General features: G+C 56.5%; 1 protein-coding gene across 2 annotated transcripts in view; it reads right to left on the bottom strand.

The window, feature by feature from the left end:
- WNT4 (Wnt family member 4) overlaps window positions 1-21,002 on the bottom strand; it is a 32,884-nt gene extending 11,882 nt beyond the window's left edge. Inside the window, exons 1-2 of one of the 2 annotated variants that reach the window (XM_075906076.1) lie at window positions 20,749-20,998; window positions 13,686-14,167 (exon numbers count right to left, since the gene is read on the bottom strand). Coding sequence is in view for 1 of the 2 variants with exons in the window: in XM_075906075.1 (XP_075762190.1) it covers window positions 20,749-20,825 (77 nt within the window). In the remaining variant the exon portion in view is untranslated. Of the gene's footprint in view, window positions 1-13,685; window positions 14,168-20,748 lie in introns of both variants that reach the window. The other variant, XM_075906075.1, reaches the window with a different exon arrangement.
- Between the last annotated feature and the right edge of the window lie 1,770 nt (window positions 21,003-22,772).

Genomic DNA, 22,772 nt, shown 5'->3' with positions numbered 1-22,772 from the left:
GCAGAACGGCCCTTCTGCCTCGGCACAGAGCCGGGGCCCCACGTGCCAGAGGCCCCGGAGAGGATACGGCCCGTGCGCGGCGACAGCATGGAGTGCGCTGCCCCCGCTCCCGGCGCGGGAGACACCGCCGCTCTGCCGAGCACGGAGGGGAGCGTCTCGGCTTGGGCCCTGTCCGGTCTCCCCGGTACCAGCCTCTCCGCGGGCTCCTGGGAGAAGCCAGAGGTCTCTCAAGCCGGCCAAAGCAAGCAAAGGAGCTGGGCCGCCAGCCACAGCTGCCACACTGCTCCCTCGGCACCCGCTGGGCCCCGCTCCCCACAAACATGGCCCTCAAGCACGTCCCTCCTCCTGCCTGCAGCTTCCCCGCCGGCCCGGGGCACGGCCAGGGGTTGGGCTGACAGACGCACCTTCCCGTGGGCACCCGGCCCTGGCAAGTGGGGGATTGGGGGGGGGACCCGGCCCTGGCAAGTGGGGGGGGGTCTGACCCACCTTCCCGTGGGTACCCGGCCCTGGCAAGTGGGGGATTGGGGGGGGGACCCGGCCCTGGCAAGTGGGGGGGGGTCTGACCCACCTTCCCGTGGGGACCCGGCCCTGGCAAGTGGGGGGGGGGTCTGGCCCACCTTCCCGTGGGCACCCGGCCCTGGCAAGTGGGGGGGGGGGTCTGGCCCACCTTCCCGTGGGCACCCGGCCCTGGCAAGTGTGGGATTGGGGGGGGTCTGGCCCACCTTCCTGTGGGGACCCGGCTGTGGGGGCTGCTGGGTCTTTCACCCCTGGGAATTCTAGTGGGGCTTGAAGGAGGGCAGCTGAGTCAGGAGCCTGTCATGGCAAACCCCCCCGAGGCGGCATCCTCCAGGTCCCACTCAGGAACTGAGCCTCAAGGGCTCATCAGTCTGAAACCTGCTGCCTGGTGTCCTCGGCCCCACAGGCTGCAGCTCCTGCTGCTTTGCACGCTCCTCCCCGGCCTGGCTCTGGGGCAGTGGCTGGGAAAGGGGTCTCATGGGGATGTAACCCCCACCTGGACTTCCAGCGACTCACCGCCTGGCCCCTCTGCAGGCCCACCGCCTTGCCTGGCTCCAGGCACTTACTGGACTCACTCCCCATAAAGTTGCATGGGGGGACATCCTGCAGTAGCACAGGCCTCCAGAGGGTCACCCCACTGCCGCTGCCTGGGCCCCTCCTCTTGGGCTCTGGATGGGAGGCGGGGCCGTCCTGCCCGGGGAGGGAGTATCTCCCTTGGGGAGCCATTATTTTAGCCTCTTCCCGTCGCCCGACCTCCGGTCCTGTCACTTGGATCCCGTCACGATTTCGAAGTGGCTCGGTCCGGGGCTCCATTGGTCACACAGGAGCGTGGGCAATCCCAGAGCACGCCAGAGCAGACTCCAGCCGGGACCCCCCGCCGTCTGCACCTCTCCTGGGCGCCTGGCACTGCCAGCCAAGTGGCGAAGCTCTCATGCTTCGGGCAGAGTCCACACGCGCCTCTCTCCAGCTGGAGTCAGGGCCAAGCGCGGGGGAGGGGGTGTCCTAACGGCCACTCTGGGCTTGAACAGCTTAAAGTCACCCCCAAAGCAGCGGTGAGCCAGAAACATGCAAAGTGCGATCCCCCCGTACAACATGCAGCAGCAGGAGCAGCGTTCAGGCTGGTTGAAGCCCCACAGTGCAAGGGGGTTTTGAGAGGAGAACTTGGGATCCCCTGGTCTTTTCCAGATCCAGTGTTGTGTTAAGGGCCCTTCCCTTGCAGGGGGCAGCTCTGGTCTGAGACAGGACCACACGAGAGCGGCGCCTTCTCGCCCCGTCGGCTCCCAAGTCTCCAAGCTGCTGCCGTCAGCAAAACGCAAGCGTTCCCTGTGAGCCCCGTGGAGCCAGCTCAGGGGGAGGCGGTGGGGCTGGCTCAGTCCACGTCCGATCGGTTCTATGGGCATGACAGCCCTGTCGGCAGAGCCTGGCTGGGGACTGCCCCTGGCACCCTGGCTTGGCTCTCAGAACCAGCCCGCCATTTGCACGTGGGATAGGAAGCGAATGAGACGCAGGCAAACAGGGAAACTCACCGCCCCAGCGAACCCAAACCGAGCAAGAACGCACCTTCAGGAGGAGGGCTTGCTTTGCTCAGCGACTCCTTACTGGCTTGGGAATTCTGCTGTAGCCAAACCGCGACTGCCCCCTTTCTCGGAGCCCCACCTCCTCCCGCCACGCCAGGGGCTGCAGATGTCTGTGAGGCAGGGGGCTGGGAGGGACGTCAGCTGCTCTGTTCCAGCCGCCGGGGTAGATAATACAGCGCCTTGGCTTCCGAGGAGACATTAACTTGCCTTGAAATCACCCCCAGCCAGGTCAGTCCCATCTCTCCCTGCTTTGCACAGCGGCACAGGGAGACTTGTGCAAAGAGCGTGCGGATTGCTGGGTTAGTCACGGGAGGGCTCAGGAAAACTGGGTTCTAACTGCGGCACCAACTCCATGCTGCATGCCTGTGCCTTGGCCTTCTCCCTGTGGAAGGCGGCTAATGGTATTCACAGGCCCCTTGGGAAGGCCAGAGCGGGGCCATAGACGGGGGATGGGACTCCTAGCTCCTAACCCACTCCAGGAAAATGGCCTCCGGTTCCCTGTTCTTGGGCCATGCCCACATACAGCGCTTTGGGGACCTCCCCGTGGCTTGGCGAGCCCCCCCAGTTCACCCTGCCCACACCTGCGCAGCCAGCGCCTCTGATGACTCAGCCACTGGTCTGAACACGGCCGCGCTGGCAGGAGAAAGAGGTGCCGCAGGTGAAGCAGCTGCGAGAGGCAGCTCTGTTTGGCACAGAGGGAAACTCTAGCTGGCGAATGGGAGAGGAGAAAATTGCTTCAGAGACCCAATGTTCCTTCTAGCTCTGCCGAGTTCTCCGGGCGGCGGAGTCAGAAATTCAAAGCAGTGCAGGGAGAGAAGCGTGACAGGCCCCTTTCAAACCTTTCCAAGCAGATGCGCCAGATAAGAGGCTTCCCAAACAAATAGTTATTACTGTCTGAGACGATAAAACGAAGAGCAAAGATGTTGTTTCAGAGAACGGCATCTGTCCCGAGAGGAGCTGTTAACCCGATGCACAAGACACACTGGCTGGCTGAAATTATCCAGACTGCCCACAGCTCCTGCCAGCCCGACGGGGACTAGCCACACGCTTCCAGCTCCGCTCACCGTGTCTATGCACCCATCCCTCACTGCTCCATACACGGACCTTCCCCTACCCCCATCCACAGCATGCACCCGGCCCAGTCACACTGCCAAGGTAACACAGGCCTAATCTGTATGAGAATGGCCTTACACAGAACCTGCTTTCCAAATGCACCACCCCCTGGCTCTTTCGGGACCTCGTTGTAGCACCAGATCTGTTGCTGAAGGAGTCCAGCCAGGTCACGGATGCAGCAGGGGACCCTTTGCCAAAGTGCAAGACACCCCCCAAGAAGCCAGCCCGAGACGCTGAAGAGATAAACATGGGAAAACCGTCTTCCCCTCGTTGCAAGGAGGGGAACGGCGAAGCAAGGTGCTTCAGACTGTCCAGTAGGGGGCCTCTTGGGCGCCCGGAGAAGGTCTGCCGGCAGGAGACAGAGCAAATCCAACCGGTGTCCTGAACCACACAGCATAGCCCTGGCAGCCACGTCAATGGCCTAGGGCAGGGACCCACGGCCTCTGTCGCTGAGGTGCAAGCTCAGTCCCTGTCCCAGACACCTGGGGGTCTCTCCTCACGGGAAGGAGCCTCCTGCCCTGAGCACAAAAACAAGTAAGAAGTTTTGGGGATCACTCGTTTCCTGTGGGAACTGGGCTCCGCGGGGCCATGGCCCAGCCACGTGCTGGGCCCCCAGGAAAGCTGCCATAAGGGGTAGAGCCTGACAGCCAGGAGAGGGGAGGTTTGCCACTGTGGTGGCCTGCTCAGTTCATGCCCCCGTCTCTGCAAGTTGCTCTGATCTGCCGAGCCGAGCCTGCTGTGACGCCTGCCCGACCTGCTCTCCAGCCTTCCTCTGACATGTAAATCCTGTGATGCCCTTCGGCTCTCACGCCCCTCCCCCTCGGTGCCCCGGTTCCAGAGGGCAGCTCTTTCCTGACTTGCAGCACACAGTGTCCTCCCCCTTCCCATTCTGCATTCTGGGGAGTGCCACTTCAGAACAAGCCATGCATCAGCCAGGGCCCCTCGAGGGCCTTCTGGAACCCAGCAGCGAGGCCAAGGGGCCATTTTGTGTCACCCTCCTAGAGAGGAGCTGCAGAGGCCTGTGACTGCAGATGTGCGATTGCCACAGTCAGTGGGAGGAGACGTTCCATGGCCAGCAACGCCCGGCCAGCATCAGGAAGTTCTGTGGCTCCACACAGACAAGGCGAAAACGGGTGCCCCTCACGTTGCCCTTCTCTGGGTCCTTGGCAGACACAGGTTAGGACAGGAAGCAGGTAAATACCCCGCTGCCTCCCTGTCGGTAGTGATCAGGAAAGGTCAACATGGAGACACCAAGGGCAAGTCCTGCCTGACCAATGTGATTAGCTTCTGTGACAAGGTAACTGGCTCTGTGGACATGGGGAAGGCGGTGGATGCGCTATACCTTGACTTTAGCAAAGCTTTGGATACGGTCTCCCACAGGATTCTTGCCAGCAAGTGAAGGGAGTATGGATTGGATACACAGACTGTCAGGTGGAGAGAGAGCTGGCTAGATTGTCGGGCCCAACGGGTAGTGATCAACGGCTGGTTGGCAGTCAGTGTCAAGCAGGGTGCCCCAAGGACTGGTTCTGGGGCTGGTTTTGTTCAACATCTTCATTAATGACCAGAGTATTGGATGTCCAGGACCAAAATAAATAGGGGTGAAGAGAGGGGACGAGGGGTAGAAGAAGGAAAAAATGGGAGGGGCGGGGGGACAAGAGGAGACAGTGGGTAAAGAATATCAAGGGGAAAGCCAAGCTGAATGTAATAGGAAAAACAAATAGTCTCTAAGGGTATGTCTACACTACCCTGCTAGTTCGAACTAGGAGGGTAATGTAGGCATACCGCACTTGCAAATGAAGCCTGGGATTTGAATTTCCTGGGCTTCATTTGCATAAGCCGGGCACCGCCATTTTTAAATCCCGGCTAGTTTGAACCCCGTGCCGCGCGGCTACACGCGGCACAGAGTAGCTAGTTCGGATTAGGTTTCCTAATCCGAACTAGCTGTACTCCTCATTCCACGAGGAGTACAGCTAGTTCGGATTAGAAGCCTAATCCGAACTAGCTACTCCGTGCCGCGTGTAGCCACGCGGCATGGGGTTCGAACTAGCCGGCATTTAAAAATGGCGCCGGCCGGCTTCATGCAAATGAAGCCCAGGAAATTCAAATCCCGGGCTTCATTTGCAACTGCAGATGACTACATTACTCCCGCTAGTTCGAACTAGCAGGGTAGTGTAGACATACCCAAGGGGAATAAGGACAACACCGGGAATTACAGATCAGTCAGTTTAACTTCAGTACCAGGAAAGATAATGGAGCAAATAATGCAGGAATCCATTTGCAAACATCTAGAAGATAATAAAGTGATAGGTAACAGCCGGCATGGATTTGTAATGAACAAATCATGTCAAACCAACCTGATAGCTTTCTCTGATAGGATAACAAGTCTTGTGGATAAAGGAGAAGCAGTGGAGGTGATATACCCAGACTTTAGAAAAGCATTTGATATGGTCTCACATGACCGTCTTATCAATAAACTAGGCAAATACAACCTAAATGGGGCTACTATAAGGTGGGTGCGTAACTGGCTGCATAACCATTCTCAGAGAGTAGTTATTAACGGTTCACAGTTGTGCTGGAAAGGTATAACAAGTGGGGTTCTGCAGGGGTCTGTTTTCTGACCAGTTCTGTTCAGGATTTTCGTCAATGATTTAGACAATAGCATAGAGAATACGCTTATTAGGTTTGCAGATGATACCAAGCTGGGAGGGATTGCAAGTGCTTTGGAGGATAGGGTTGTAATTCAAAATGATCTGGACAAACTAGGTAAATGGTCTGAGGTAAACAGGATGAAGTTTAATAAGGACAAATGCAAAGTACTTCACTTAGGAAGGAACATACAAAATGGGAAGTGATTGTCTAGGATGGAGAAAGGGATCTAGGGGATCTAGGGATCATAGCTAAATATAACAAGCTAAATATGAGTTAACAGTGACACACTGTTGCAAAAAAAGCAAACATCATTATAGGACGTATTAAGAGCAGTGCTGAGAGCAAAATATGAGGGCTGCATCTAGACTGGCATGACTTTGTGGAAATACTTTTAACTGAAAAGTTTTTCCGTTAAAAGTATTTCCGCAAAAGAGTGTCTAGATTGGCACGGATGCTTTTGTGTAAAAAGTGCTTTTGTGCAAAAGCATCCATGCCCAGTATAGACACACTTTTGCGCAAGAAAGCGCCGATGGCCGTTTTAGCCATCGGGCTTTCTTGTGCAAAAAATTAAGGTGCCTGTCTACACTGGCCCTCTTGCGCAAGTATTCTTGAGCAAGAGGGCTTATCCCTGAGTGGGAGTGTCAAAGTATTTGTGCAAGAAACACTGAATTCTTACATTAGAACGTCAGTGCTCTTGTGCAAATTCAAGCGGCCAGTGTAGACAGCTGGCAAGTTTTTGCGCAAAAGTGGCCACTTTTGCGCAAAATCTTGCCAGTCTAGATGCACCTGAGAAGTCATTCTTCTGCTCTACTCTGCGCTAATTAGGCCTCAATTAGAGTATTGTGTCCAGTTCTGGGCACCACATTTCAGGAAAGATGTGGAGAAATTACAGACGGTCCATGTTAAAGGTCTAGAAAACATGAAAGACTGAAAGAACTGGGTTTGTTTAATCTGGAAAAGAGAAGACTGAGAGGGGACAGGAGAACAGCTTTCAAGTTCCTAAAAGGTTGTTACAAGGAGGAGGGAGAAAAATGGTTCTCCTTAACTCCTGAGGATAGGACAAGAAGCCATGGCCTTAACCTACAGCAAGGGAGGTTTAAAGTTGGACATCGGGAACAACTTCCTGCCTGTCAGGGTGGTTAAAACCCTGGAATAAAGGGAGGTTGTGGAATCTCCATCATTGTCAGGGATGGTCTCGATCGGGGGTGGGGAACCTCTGGCCCACGGGCTGCTTCCAGTCCCTGGTTTGCTTTGCTCTCTCCACGTGCCAGTCTCCATGCCGTGGGCCAGAAGCCTCAGGGCTCGGCAGCCCCTCTGTGTGGGGATGGAGCATGAGTGCTGGTTTGCCACACAGCAGGCGTCGACATCCTCCCGTGGGGCTCGACAGCAAGGGGAGCCTGGGCACCCTGCGTTGAGCGTGATGTGGTGTCTTTGTTGTGGTGGCTGTGGGGAGCCAAGTCGATGAGCTTTGTTTTGTTTTGGCTTCTCACTTGTGTGTAGGCCCCAACTGACCTTTCTGTGGGTCCGTGGCCCCAACCCCTGGTCTAGATGGTGCTTGGTCCTGCAGGGAACTGGACTTGATGACCTCTCCAGGTTTCTTCCAGTTCTAGGATTCTATCCAAATTAGCAAACAGATCCTATGAGGAACAGGAAGCCAGAGTGCTGAAGCCATGGGACATCAGGAGCTGGGCCTTCCTGAACCATGTGGACCACATGCATAACCCAAGCACTGATGGGGCCCCACAGTAGGGGACCCTATAAGCCACTTCCAATTGTTTCCTCACAGAACCAGCTGGAAATCCTTTCAAGGCCAGAAGATGGCCCAGAATCAGTCTCTAAAACTTTGCTTAAATTTCTCCAGCCGTACATATCGACTGTCTCCAGGGGACCTGTTCCTCTTGTGAAGTCCCTCAGCACACTGAGCCAACTGCCAGACACCACAGAAAAGTCACAAGACCCTACTTCAGATAGCTATTTTCCTTCCTGTCTGTTCCTGGGCCTAAGGCATAGCAAAGGAGCCAATTTGTAGGGGGCTAGCTGGCTTTTTTTTTTTTTTTTAAGGAACTCTGTCGCTCATAAGGGGACTGCCACGTTCTCTGGCCTGAAATGGTTTCTATTATATCAGGGTTTACATTTGGTTCAATAGCACCCGCACTACAGAAACTGTTCCAGCTCTCCTGCTGTTGTTCGCACTGTAATACCTGTTACTCCTCTCTCTTTCAGTCTTTATGTCTCAGGAATTTACCCACCACAGTAGTTCCCTGTTTTAAAACCAGAAAAGGCTCTTCCACATAAAAGTTGCACTGGTTTTACTAAGTTTTATTTAAGTGACTGTATTTTTCAACAAGACAGCATTATTTTTATTAAATTAATTTTTATTTCAGATTTCTTTAAAAAAGGGACTATTACAAATTTTCTGTTTAATTGTTTTAGTATTTTTTTAAATGGGAATTCCATCAAGTGTAGTTTTTGTCCATCCCTATAATCTATTACTATTCACTATGTTTTAAAAAAAAGAACTATCGTCAATTTGGTTTCCAATAACATTTTCTTCTAATTTTCAAACCTTGAGCATTGATTTATCTGTGCCAAAATAGAGCACCACTCCAGATTTCTCCATTGTATCTCTTTTCTGTAAGGTTATTGACAAACAATCCTACTGCAGGTTCATCCGACTTTTCTGGCTCATCTTGGTTCAGTTTCTTTCAATATTCACTCACTTATGCCAATGTTGAGGACTGTACTTGATTTGGTGGGTGTCTCTTTTCTCTTTGGTTTTATGAGAAGCAATCCCATTCCAAGCACATACCCATTGTCCTTGCACAACCAAACCCTTAAACTGCTTTAAGTTATCTGTCTATCAAATTTGGTGGTCCTAGCTCTTACTGTTTAGGAGGCGTTCTCGATCAAACAGACAGACACACTCTCTAAAATATATAGTGGATATACCCAAGGAAACAGCAACTGCAGGGGTGAAGAACAAGACAGAGAATGCCATGCAGATAAAGCAGGAATCAGGGGAAGATAATTTCCTTGTAGTGGACAAATACAGAAGTTTGAGTCATTGGGATGTTCAATAAAGACAGAGATCAGGGAAGACATAGCAAGTGTCTTTGGGCTCATCTAGACTACACGGAACAGTCGAAAGAAGATATGCAAATTCCACGGGAATTTGCATATCTGCTTTCGAAAGTGAAAGTCGTTTAGATGCGGCTTTTTCAGCAAACTCCCCCTTGAGGTTTAAGCGGCTTTTCGACAAGGGGGGGGTTTGCCGAAAAAGCTGTGTCTAAACTACTTTCACTTTCGAAAGCTCTGCTTTCGAAAGCGTGCCCGGAAGAAGATATGCACATTCCCGTGGAATTTGCATATCGTCTTTCGACTGTTCTGCGTCGTCTAGATGAGCCCTTAGAGAGAAGAAGCCATTTGAATTTTTAAACATTAATCTACTTTGGGCATGTTGATGTCTCTAAAGTTCTTGTTTTGTGACTATCCTAGAGAACAGGCATGAGGCCATCTCTGTGACTAACGCCACCATATCTCATTGACAGACAACAAACCCAAGGGAGCTTAAAAGGGCCACAAAAATTAGCAGGAAGGCAGGTGGAGCTGGGAAAGATTCAGAGTTAAATTTATAATTTGTCTTAGAATTAAACGGAAAACTCAGCGTGGAACCCTCCCCTCGCCCCCCCCCCCCCCAATAATAGGATTAGTTGGGCTGGGGAAGAGTTTGCCTAGGGCACAGGCGGAGGCTGGGTACAGCACTAGCGAGGACAAGGGAAAGCTTGGCTGGGATTAGATGCAGTCCAGGGTTGTGTTCTGGTTTAACTGTTCTGCTTGCCTTGACTCGGACACCTGCTCTAGTTACTGCCCCATCGCCCTCCTCCTCACCCTGCACACGGCCCAGGAGGGTCGCCGGTTCTCATGTCCCTTGTGCGCACAACCACGTGCACCAGGCCAGGCTGGTGTCTCTGGCCAGAGCAAGGCAGGCGCCCAGTTTGCCAATGGCCCGTGTCACGCAACTGAGCCTCTCCCGCCGCCCAGGCTCTCTCGCCCTCCCAGACACGCGCTCAAAAGGGCCGAGGCCCCTCCAAGCGACCGATCCAAGTGACCGTCTCTGAGTTTTCAAAGCAAAGTTCCCAGCTGGTCAGGGGCCTGTGGAGAGCAGGCCAGAGAACGTCACACTGAGCATTCCCGCCTGGAGCCCAACGGGACGGCAGAGCAAGCGAGCGAATGGCGGCTGCACAGCGGGCTGGCTGAGCTGTGCCGATGGTTAATTGCCATCGCTGCTAAAGGTCTGTCCCTTTAGCCCTTCCACGGGATCGTCTGCTGCCTTTGCCTTTGCCATCAGAAATCATCCCCTCCCCATGTACCTACAGCCTGAGCAGGGCCCTCTGACCCCGCCGCTGGCTAAGCCCCATGGAGGGAGCATTGCGCTCTGGCCGGACCAGGGGGGCGGCAGACAGTCGCTGTGGGGGAAGCAGCACGAGGAGCAGGGAGGTGCTTGGGCCTCGGGGACGCTGCCCCATGGAAGGCAGGACAGAGGCCTGGACTGGGGCCTCTGGAATCAAAGGAGCGTGTCTGGAGCAGCCCCAGAGGCTGCCAGAACTGGGGAGGGGGAGTGAACCGGAGACCCCGCGCCAGCATCTGCCCACAGCAGAAGGAGCCTCCTCCTCACCAGAGATGTCTCCCTACCTGGGCCTACTCCCCTCCCGCTGGGCCCGCCACCAGCATGGCGGTTCCCCTGGACCCGGGGGGGGGGGAGCTCAGAGCATCACTGAGTGACTGGATGCCCCTGGAAGTGGGGCAGTTGGAAGGTTCTCTCACCCCCACCTCCCCGGGGAGAAGGAGCTGGAGCAATTCCTGCCCCCAGGGACTCTTCCAAGAGCGACCTTGTGGACATGGAGAAGAGGATCCCTCGCTTCCTGTGGGGGCCTAATGGGCTTGGAGCTGCCCGCGAGAGAGGGCGCCTCGTGAACAGCTGGCGAGTCCACCTTAATGTTCTGCACATTCCTTGGGTTGTGCCTGGCCACACGCTGCCCGGCTGCCACCGCCAGCCACCCACGGCCCTCCAGCGCCTGTCAGCCCACACACGAACGCTGCTCTGTGGTAGCAGTCAGTGCATTGCACAACACACGGCATGTTGCAATGTCTCTGTGCTACTACAGACATACCACGTCATGCACTGACGCGCTCAGCCGCCCGAGAGTCGTCCAAGCTGTGTGCTGCCGGCGCATGGGGATAAACCCAGGGATCAGCCAGAGGTGGATACGATACATCAAGCGTCTGCCTAAGGCTCTGCAGGTAACCCTGGGAGCTCTCACCCACGGCCATGAGTGATCCCCGGCTCTGTGGCAGCATCCGACCTAGGCAAACCCTCTGCTACCTGCCAGAGGCAGGCATTTTTTCTGTATTATTTTGTAATGGGAGGTATCACCATCTCAAAAGTCAGGTGCCGCCGCCTCCAGATCATTTTCGTTGCCCTCTACTGGACTCTCTCCACATCCACATCCCTGCTGCAGTGGGGGCCCAGAACTGGACACAGTATTCCAGATGTGGCCTCACCAGAGCCGACTAAAGGGGAATAATCACTTCTCTGGATCTGCTGGCAACGCTCCTCCTACTGCCCTAATCTGCCATTAGCCTTCCTGGCTACAAGGGCGCCCTGTTGACTCCTATCCAGCTTCTCATCCACTGTCATCCCCAGGCCCTTTTCTGCTGAACTTCAGTCCCCAGCCTGTACCAGTGCTTGGGATTCTTCCGTCCCAAGGGCAGAACGCTGCACTTGTCCTTGCTGAACCTCATCAGATTTCTTTTGGTCCAGTCCTCTAATTTGTCTAGGTCATTTGTCTAGTCACTAATTGACTAATCGAACAGTTGATGCGTTTTGCAACGACTATTCGATTAGTTGATAGGGTGCCTCCGTCTTGGAAGCGTAGCAAAACCCTAGGGATGTTGCTACGCTTCAAAGGCGAGAGTGCCACGTGGAGCCCGGGGTCAGCTGGGAACTCTTGCTGATACCGGGCTCCACGCGGTGCTGCTGCTTTGAAATGCTGCGAGGAGCCCAATAGCAGGCTCCCCTCGGCATTTCAAAGCGGCAGTGCCACACGGAGCCCAACTGATCCTAGGCTCCATGTGGCGCTTCCGCTTTGAAACACCGTGTGCAGCCTGAGGACACCCCAGCTGGCTGTGTGCGGCGTTCCAAAGCGGCAGCGCCACGTGGAGCCCAGGCTCTGGCCCCAGGCTTCAAGAGGCGCTGGCGCTTTGAAATACCCCTTCTCTTACCCCCTTGCTGCCTCTTTCTGATAGAGGTGGGGGAAGCGACTAGTCGACTAATATACACGCATTGCTGCAAACCGCACACCTTGCATACTGCTCTGTACTGCACACACGCATTGCTGCAAACCGCACACCTTGCATACCACTCTGTACTGCACACACGCACTGCTGCAAGCCGCACACAATTTGCATACCGCTCTGTACTGCACACACGCACTGCTGCAAGCCACACACCTTGCATACTGCTCTGTACTGCACACACGCACTGCTGCAAGCCGCACACCTTGCATACCGCTCTGTACTACACACACACGCACTGCTGCAAGCCGCACACCTTGCATACCGCTCTGTACTGCACACACGCACTGCTGCAAGCCGCACACCTTGCATACCGCTCTGTACTGCACACACGCACTGCTGCAAGCCGCACACCTTGCATACCACTCTGTACTACACACATGCACTGCTGCAAGCCGCACACCTTGCATACCGCTCTGTACTACACACATGCACTGCTGCAAGCTGCACACCTTGCATACCGCTCTGTACTGCACACATGCACTGCTGCAAGCTGCACACCTTGCATACCGCTCTGTACTACACACATGCACTGCTGCAAGCTGCACACCTTGCATACCGCTCTGTACTACACACATGCACTGCTGCAAGCTGCACACCTTGCATACCGCTCTGTACTACACACATGCACTGCTGCAAGCCGCACACCTTGCAAGCGTATTGCTGCAAGCTGGCACTTGCTGACGTGCCCTTCCACACACTGCTGCACTGAGCCCAGGTTTTTTTTTGCCAGAGCGGTCACAGAGCCTGAGAAATACCGTCAATGCTGACTCTGTCTTTGTGCTGCTGAGACTGTTGCACGCCCGTCGTGCAGGGCTGAGAATGGTCCAACTGCTCTGAGTCTACAGGAGAAAAGTGCCATTGGCACCGACTTGATCCTGTTGCACAATCTTCAGCTCAGGAAAGATAGGGTCCAACTTTACCAGGCCATTGCTCCATGGCCGACCCTGGTGGGCTGCCAGGCCCCAGAGCAGCACTAACTTGCAGAGGACTTCCTGGGAGTTCACTGAGTATCAATGCACCAAACTCACAATACTGACCCTCCGCTGCGACTTCCTCGGTACATGAGCAGTAGCTGCTCCTGAGCCGGCAGCAGCAGCCAAGTGCTGGCAGTGCTGAAATCTGCAGCGGCTATAAGAAGTTGCTGCGTCTGCTAAAACTTGGAGTTGCCACCACAAAACCGCTGCCCACAATTTTCTTACAGCCTCTGATATTGCCAACCCGAGTGTCTAAATATCCTGAGTCAGGGCCCCCCAGGTCATCAGACTGTTGGACAAGCTAACGCACTGGGGGGTTTTATTTGCCTTCTGGTCTGCGCCGTCAGGGAACACTTAGGTCACGTGTTCACGCTTCCCTCTGCAACCAAGAGGTCTGAAACCTTTTGAAGTGAAAGCTGGAATTCCCTGGGATTCACATGACTCCAGGATCCAGGGCTTAACCTCCCCCCCAAAATATCATGAAAGTTAGTGAACTTGCCTTGGGAAAGATGAACAGAAAGTCCAGCAGACTCTTCCTTTTGTTTGGCGCTTTTCAGGGGTTGAAGAAAGTCAGCAGACGGCTTCCACCTGGGCCAGCCGAGAACACCCGTCGTTGGAAGGGACGGCAATGAACCAGAGATGTGCGTGTGTGTGTGCGTGTGTGGGGGGGGTCAATGCCCCCCCCGGCTTGAAGTGGTTTCCATTTATACAGAGTTTACAGTCTGGTTCAGTGGCTCCCAGTGCCCCATGATCCACAGTGTTCCAGCGCCCGCAGCTGAGTGACACAAATAGCTGCAAGTGTAACCGCCCAGCGCAGGCTCCGTTATCGGCTCAGCATCCCAGGCAACGCGAGTAGCAAGGCAGAGCACCGTCCATTTCTCTTGCTATTGTTTTGGCCTTGGGGCCCAGCAGGCGATCTCACGTCACTTCTCAGACACCCTCCTTCACAGCCAGGGACGGGGCAGCCAGTCAATTCATCACCTGCACAAGAAGCCCCGTCTAAGGCAGTTGCCCACCACGATAGAGCAAGTTACCTCTGGCGTCCTGACACACAGTCCCAGGGGTCCCTGGCCAGCTAGGCCCTGCTGAGTGATGGTGTTACTAGCTTCTAACAGGAGCTCAAACTCTGCCCACTCAGCTAAGCCTGTGGCCTGGCAAATTTCCAAATGTTTTTCTCCCACCAAAATACAACCCTTTAAGCCACTTGCCTTTTTTTGTTTTTTGTTTTTTTGAAAACTCGAGATCATCTCATCTGAGGAAGTGGGTTTTGCCCACGAAAGCTCATGACACTAGATGGATAGTTTGGTTAATCGCTAAAGTACCACAGGCCGCCTCACTGCGCTTTTAAAAGTAGTTTTTAAAGTTACAGACTAACACGGATCCCCCTCTGAGACTCCTAAAGCTGACGGGGCTTGTCATCAGCTCTTGCAGGATTTCGTATGTTTTGAAATACAGACGTCCTGCGGGGTAAGTTGTAGCTTTTAGCTCTTCCTCCTCTTGCCCTCCGTGGAAGGTGGCTCTGGCTGCATGAGGCTGAATGGCCAACCCAATGCCTCCCTCATTACTAAGGAGCAAAATACAAAGTGGCAAAACACTGATGGTGGGTCTCAAAAGGAGCCCTGGGGCAGCACAAGGGAGCTCCCATTCCACTCCCAGAATTTGTTCCCAGAGCAGGTCCTCGGATCTCTTCTCTCCTACAATAGTTGGGATCGGTCCTGCCTTGGGCAGGGGGCTGGACCTGATGACTCCTGAGGTCTCGTCCAGCTCTGTGATTCTATGAATACTCCTCGTCCGTCAGGCCTCCTGCTCCAAGGAAGCGCTCCCTGCAAGGCACTGGGCAGGAAAGAGACCATGGGCCTAGCCTGCGGTGTTTGTGTGACCGGAGGGGACAGTCCCAGGTAACCAGCCTCCGTAAGGTCGGGCACAGGGAGAGCGACCAGGGAGAAGGGATATGCCAGGAGTGCCTCTCTGTTCCAGCCACCCCCACCCGTACCAGACCAGCGCCTCGGGCTCAGCAGCCAGACATCAGTTAGCACAGCCTTGGGCGGCTCAGTACCAGGACTGGACACAGCTGGGCAGTGACTAGCTGAAATTCACAATGAATGGATTTGAGCCAGATCTGAGCATCAGGGCCTCTTGCTGCTACGGAAGCCTCCGAGGGAAGCGAACTCTGTCAAGGGAGCCGGGAGAGCAGAGACCACCAGAGAGTCAAGGGAGGGGGAATTATCAACCCAAGGCCCAGTTCCGGGCAGCCATTTGCCCCAGGATCAGCCGAGTAAGCACTACCAAATGAGAATGCTGCACTCACTGCAGCACCCACTGCGCCAAGGTGCCCGTGCCACGAGGCGCCGGGTGGAGGAGAACCAGCGCCTGTGATTGCAAAGCGCGGCGAGAGCTCCGCATGAAAGGGGCTGTAGAAAGACAGACCCTTATTCCTTCCTTTCGGGCCTTCTAAGGCAAACAGAATGAGACCACAGAGACCAGCTTTACAGCCGGCCTCAATTTGTAAGTCACAGGTTAAGTATTCATAGAACAGTCAAATCCACTTTCCTAAAGTTTAAACACCTCCCCACTTCCTCCTCCCCTCCCCAACAAACAACAACTGTGCTCCTGCCGCTTCAGGCCAAATCCCAGCCCAGAGGGAAATGTTACTGCCTCATTTTAACCCCTGTAAATAGGGGGTAGAGGAGCTGCTGGCGGCACACCCTGTTATACAGCAGCACAACCACATCTCAGAATATTTACAGCACATGGAGAGCCTCCTGCAACGCTCCTGGAGATCAGCCCAGTTGGAGCTAGAGACCAGCACAGAAAGGAAGGCAGTCGCTCGTGGTTTCTGGATGAGTGGGTCCCCAGGACTCTCCACACATGAGAGATCTTCTCTCTAGAGCGTTGAGAAAGTCCCCCTAACATCCCACCCCCCGTCACACCGTGTCAAACGCACCGTCCGAAGGAATCAGGCTTCGGCGTGCCGGCCCGCGTACTGCCTGAGGTTCCCCCGCTCGATTGCAACCTGCAGCCAAGTGGTTCTGTGACAGTTTCATTTCCACACCTGGTGTCAGAAGTCAGACTCCCCTCTCCAGTGCCAGCTAGTGCACCGCGGAGCGCCCCGCCAGAAAAGTGCCGCACATGTCCCATTTGCGCCTAGGGCTGCCAGGTGTCTGGGATTGGCCTGGACAGCCTCTGTCCAGTAAAAAAAACAGAAAATACCGGACATGTTTCTCTCGGATGGAAGGACATTCTTCCCCTGCCGTGTCTGGTGGGGACGGGGGGATTTAAAGGCACAGTGACTCTTTTTTTGTGTGTGTGGAGGGGGTCATTTTGTGCTCAACAAGTTTGGTCCCCCATTTTGTTTTGTTTTTTTGCTCAACGACTTTGGTCCCTGCCCCCCTTTTTTTTGTTCAACCAATTTTTTCCCCGCCACGTTCAGTAGTTTTTGTTAAAGTATCTAGCAACCCTATGCCACCTGGCAAATGCCCGGCACATACAAACCGGGGGGGGTTGAGTGCATGCACAGTGTGCAGGGGTAGGAATATTTTAGTGCAAAATCAGCATTGAGTCAAGACTATAATTCAGTCCATAGGCCAGCCACAGTAACCCCTGCAATGCACGATGGGGAAAAGCAACAAAAGCCACATACCAGCCAGAAGTGAAACTCCCACGTGTGCCGCACGCTTCTGTGCTCCTCTGGCAACTAACGCGTCATTTGCAAGGAAAGAGGTCCCAGAGCCAGAGCAGCCTTTTACGTTCATAACCAACGCAGCAAGCTCAGAGGTGCTGGGGCCACCAACCGCCCGGCCCGGAGGAGCTCTGGCACAAATCAAGCACTGCTGGAAGTAACGGTTGGCCAACTGGGAGAGGCAAGCAGAGGCCAAAGGAGATGTACCCTCCTCTGGGACATTCGCTCACTCTAGGGCTCAGATCTGCGGACACTGACCTTTCACTCCAGTAGGGAGGGTTCCACGGAGCCTGGAAAGGAGGAGGACAGGGCTACAGGTGTCACCGGAAAGGAGGACGTTTCTAGTTCCAAACCTGGCAATGGTTTCAGGGCAGAGATTCCCAGGACATGCAGCAAACCCAGCAGCAACTCCCAACAGCCAGAGACAGACACAATAGGCCTGAGGTTTATATAAAGATATAAAGTATCTTGGCTTGATTAATGATCAAATTTTGCAAACTCCCTTTCACCTCTGAAAGCCTCTCTATCAGAGCGATCCCTCTGAGGCCCTGCAGGTCAGTCATTCCAGATGATCCTCAGATCCTTTACAGATTACAAAACACACAAACACGGCATACAAAGCAATCCAAACAGCCCTTCCCAGCTACCTCCTCAAGGCTCCTCCTCGCAAAGCTGGGAGTTTGTGAAAATGTTTCGTCCCCTTGCTACGAGCTGTCGGTCTCTGAAGCGTTTGGGGAATGCGAGTTCCGACAGGTTAAAAGAAGCTTTAGAAAAACCCTTGTCTTGTGAAACGCTCACTGAGCTTAATCACTAATCCAGCAGGTTTCTGGAAAAGCAAACTCTGTACAGAACCATGCCATTGAACACACACACCTACACACAAACCTCAAGGATCACGCACACAAACACTAGACCTCGGGGCATAAGGTAACACAACCGAAACAGAAAGCCCCGTGCTGTGTGCCCAGGCCCCTAGCAATGGACAGCGCTGTACGTACACACACAGGCAGTACACACAGCCCTAAAGGAAGACACAATTCTACAATCCAGCAGAGCATTACAGAGCCCCGTACAGAACACACGTGGTATGTAGGCAGCCAGAGAGACTCACCCTCAGACTGCCTGATGGCTTCAGGGTGCTTTTTTCAGTTCGCTGCCTGAGGGCAGCCCTGCCCTTTTTATATCAGGAGCAAGACTTGCCTGTGTCCAACAGGCAAAGAATAAACCCCCAAGTTGTCGACTGTCCTAGTGACATGTGTTATGCCAGACGCTGTTCTTTTCTTCCAACAGCACTGAAATGAATCCCTGCTCTCCCTCCACGCTGTTGGCAGGAACTAGTGCCTGGAAGTAAGTGTCTGACATGAGCCCGTCGCTCCCCCAGCGCCGCATCCCCACATGTCCATGCTCTCAGGGAGAGCCACGGTATCCTAGAAAGTACACACTGTGCACACAAGCCCCCAGTCCCTGGCAGCTCCCACCGCCTACGCTCTGTTTTCTCAAACTCCAACCAAGTGGACTGTACTGCTCCAACACACTCAGCTCCGGTAACAACGTGTGCAGAGGCCTAGGTACCAAGACTACGCATCAGAATAAGGCATTTTTCGGCCTTGCTGTAATACAAATACACAAGTTAATGCATAATCCCACCCAGCCAGTGGAAATCCCTCTCACTACAGCCAACCCTTATTAAAAAAAAAAAAAATCTTACTCCCCAGCGAGATTTTGCTGAAGGCCATTTTTGCTGGTTACAACACAGCTTCTCCTGCCGTGACTCCTGTGAGCCAAACCCTCTTTGTCCAGCGGACAGCCCTGGGGGAGCAGCCTCCGCCCCCACCACTGCCACACCACGCTGCCCTCTTACACACATCCACTTGTACTTCACAAGGCAGCCCTCCTCCACACAAACCCCACCCGCTGGCAGAGAACCAGCTCCACATTTGCTGGCCCTTCAGTTTTTGGTAACCTTGTGTACATGGGCCAAATGGCTGGGTGGATGTGGGAAACCCCAATTCAGCGGTTTTGGTTTGTGCTGTATGGACAGAGTGCAGGAGCCACCTGGAAGTGCCGGAGTGTACCAAGTTCCTGTAAAAATCCCCCAATTCTGCAATGGGTCCGCCTCCAGAATCTTCCCCTTTTCCCAAAAGTCAGCCTGGCAGCATCTGTACCAACTCCCCTGCAAAGTTCCTGGTAAGGCCATTATCCTCAGCCAGTCCTGCCCACTGCAGAAAACACCCCCACAAGCCTTCGCCAGCCAAGGGCCAGCTCACAGACGGCCGAACCCTGTGCTCCAACCCACCCGGCACTTGTAAGAGATTCAGGCCACACGACTCTTTCTCCCTGGCAAAGAAAAAAGGGGGAGCCCAGTAGCAGAGCGTGGGACAGCTTATCCCCTTTGACCCACCCAGATGTCTTTATGAGCACCCTTCTCCAGCTGGCCCCCGAAGGATGACAGAGCCCCACCAGGCTCAGAGCAGCCCGCACCCTGCTCTCCTAGGGACAGGTAGCATCCTCTAAACGCACCCCCCCCCCCCACTGTTGGGTTAAACAAGGGACCAAGCACTGACTCCTGTGGCTAACAGAGAACAATGTGTGTGTGTGTGTGGGGGGGGGAGCTTGCTGTGACTGACGGGGGCAATTCCTGACAAAGAAAAAGCGGGGGGGGGGGGGCAGGGGGCACAGCCTAGTGTTGAGTGGAGGCAGAAATAATGAGGCCCTGCCCTATTCATTGGGAGCTGCAATGCAACGTCTCCAGACACCGGGCCGTTCAGGGACCTGGCTCTTCACATCCCACCAGGGGATCAATTGGCGAACTGGCTACTCAGGCCAAAGTTCCGCGAAAGCCGCCGCCCCTCCACGCGCGGCCCCCCGGTGCTCCCCCAAGGGCCGGGTCGAGGGTCCCTCAGCCTTGGCCAACGTCTGGAGGAATTTTCTAGAACACGCAGCAGCTCCCCGCAGTGTCCCCCCCAGCTCGTGTGCGCCCCACATCTCCCGCCCCCCCCCCCCCGCTCCTCCACGCCCCCGCCTCGAACGCGCTCCCGCCAGCGCGCCCCGCAGCCTGGTTCCCGGCCCGGGGCAGGTGCCAGCCAGGGGGCAACGCTCGGCGGGGACTGGCGGGGCAGCCCCCTCCCCGGGCAACCCGGCCGGAGACCCAGCGCCCCTCAGGCCCGACGGGGCTGCCTCTGCCTCTCCCTCCCCAGGCACCAGACCCGCCCGGTCCCCGCTGGCCGAGCCCCGGGAGCGCCGCTGCCTTGGGACTGGCGCTGCCCTCGGGGCCTCGGCGCGGCCGGCCAGGAGCTTCCGGACAAAGGCAGACGCGGCTTCTGCTCCCCGAAAGCGATCGGACAACCCGCCGCCCGGCAGTCGGGGGGGCGCAGCCCGGGGAGCCCCATGCGGGCTGCACCCCGGCAGGGACCCGGCCCCAGGGCAAAGCCGGGCGCAGGGGGGCAGTCTCGGGGGGGGGGTTCTTTCCTCCCACGTGGGGACCCCGCAGCCCCTGACCCCCCTGCGACCCCGGTTCCAGCCCGGGCCGCTCCCTGAGGACCCAGCCCGGCTCCCCCAGCGGCGGGGCCCCGCGGGGCTGCCCGGGCCGTTTTCGGAGCGCAGCGGGCAGCGGCTCCGCAGGTGGAGCCCGCCGCCGAGCGGAGCCAGCTCCGGGCGCAGCCCCTGGGGGTCACCTCGGGCTCCGGCGGCACCGTCGTGCGCCCCCCGGGCGGAGGGAGCCCAGAGCCGGCGGCAGCAGAGGGGCGGGCGCAGGATCCCCGCCCCGCACCTGGGAGGCAGCGGGCGCCCAGGCGGGCTGGGCTCCGCGGGGCCCGGGCACTGACCCCCGCAGTGGCCCGCCCGCTCCAGGCACCTGCCCCGCGCCCGGCCCGCCCGCACTTACAGCCAGTTGCTGGCGTTGGCCGAGAAGGCGGCGAGGATGACCAGCAGCAGCGAGCGCAGCGAGCACCGCGGGCTCATCCTGGAGCGCAGACGGGCGGGGAGCCGCGGGCAGGAGCCCGGCGGCGGCGGGGAGCCCGGCTCCGGGCAGCCGGTCCCCGGCGCGCCGGAGCTGGCGAGGCAGGTGCGGCGCGGAGCGGGGGCGCTGCCCGGCCGATGCGCCCGCGGCTGCCGCCGAGCCAGACTGTCAGCGCGGCCGGCCGAGCCCGGGATGGAGCCGCGGGCAGAGCGAGCGGGGGGCGGGCCGGGGGCGGGGGGAGGAGCGGGGGCGGCCCCAGGATGCGGCTACCTGGGCGGGTCCGCAGGCCGGGGACACCCCCGGGGCGGGACAGGGACGGCTCCGGAGACGCGCCGCGGGCTGCCGGAGGGGCAGACGGGGCTGCCGGGCCGCTCCCAGCTCCGCTCCTTGGGCTCTGCCCAGCCTGTCGCCGGGGCCGGCTCTCGGCAGGGCTTGGCCGGGCCGTGCGCCCTGCCGGGGCCATGTCCCGGGGCCTCTCCTGAGCCGGCTCCTTGCGCTCAAATCCCCGCGGCTGGCAGCAAAGGCGCCGGGAGCAGGCGGGCTGCGGTGCCTGCCCGAGTCTGCAGAGAGCCTGGCGCAGCAGCTCCGCTCGCCCCTGGGTGCGCGCCCCCTTCGCTCCCGAGCAGGGCCGGACGCTGCCGCGCTGGGCTGGGGGCTGCGCACCCCCAGCCAGGCCAGACCTCCCCGCAGCAGCCAACACGCTGCCTAGGCGAGACCGACCGAGGCCACCCAGGGCAGGCGCAGAGCCAGACTGGCAGCCCGGTCTTCTCCCTCCCGGGGCCGCGGGGAACGGACCCGCCTCAGGCCGCGGCTGCAAGTCTGCGCTGGAACCCGCGTAACGCCAGGACGGCCCGTGTAAACCGCCCTCCGCCCGCTGTCCGCACCTCTGGACCCCGGCGCTCTGGGGCGGCAGCTCGCTCGGCCCCCGGCATGGGTGGGCTGGGGAGATCCTGCCTCTTCGGTTCCCCTTTCTCGCCCTCCAGGCAGCTCGGCCCCCCATGGGGCAGTCAGGCCGAGTGAGCAGAGCGGGCTCCAGGAGCCCAGAGATCCCGCGTGATCTTGTTTTAACCTCAGCACAAGGCACGTGCCCCATTTGGGTGCCAAGTGGGGGACGCGAATGTTGTGGGGCGATCCCAGAAAGCACCGCTCCCTTCTTCCCAGCCCACCAATCAGCCCCTGCTCGGGATCCCTTTCTTCTGCCGCTTTCATAGGATCACGGAATCCCAGGGCTGGCAGAGCCCTCAGGAGTTCTGGAGTCCAGCCCCCAGCCCAAAGCAGGACCAGCCGCAGCTAAACCATCCCAGCCAGGGCTGTGTCAAGCCGGGACTTACACACCCCTAGGGATGGATGCAGGTTCTAGATGCTTTCCTGGTTCCCAGTGTGAGGGGGCTTAGGGTCTTGGTTACCCCTGAAAGTGAAGAAACTGGGAATATTCTGGGGTTTGGGGGCTCTCAGATACTCTAGGAAAATCCAGGGAGACTTTCTGCTCACTTCAGTGGGCTTTGGATGGAGGGAGAATGGGTGCAGAGAATTCGAAAGGGAAGGGAGACCAAGAACAGCATTATTTCAGGATGTAAACACAATTCTTATGTACCTGTGAAAAAATGGAATGCTTGGTTTTCAGTCTTCTTGGGTCCAAGGTCTGTTTTGCCGAGACCTTAAAGCAGTTTAACCCCGTTGTTTTCAGGAGTTTCCAAACCCATGTCCAAAACTCCCAACTTTTTTTTTAAAACTTTTGTAGGGTTTGCAAACCGCCCAATGCCCTTTGCCAAGCAGTATTAGCAGTGTTGCTGCTCTAGAAGACTCTTCTTTATAGCAGCTTTCTAGCTCAATTCCAAAACCAGTGGTTTAGGGTTCATCTAGGGACAACTGGTTGTTGACACAATGGTACGTCTACAGAACCACCTGGGTCATTGGGGGTACTGTGCCAACTGCTGGCTGCTGTCGTT

The sequence above is a fragment of the Pelodiscus sinensis genome, chromosome 23, assembly GCF_049634645.1.
Source record: "Pelodiscus sinensis isolate JC-2024 chromosome 23, ASM4963464v1, whole genome shotgun sequence".
Classification (NCBI taxonomy): Eukaryota; Metazoa; Chordata; order Testudines; family Trionychidae; genus Pelodiscus; species Pelodiscus sinensis.
Note: the sequence above shows the minus strand (reverse complement) of the source record. Positions and strands in the feature narration are given on the sequence as shown.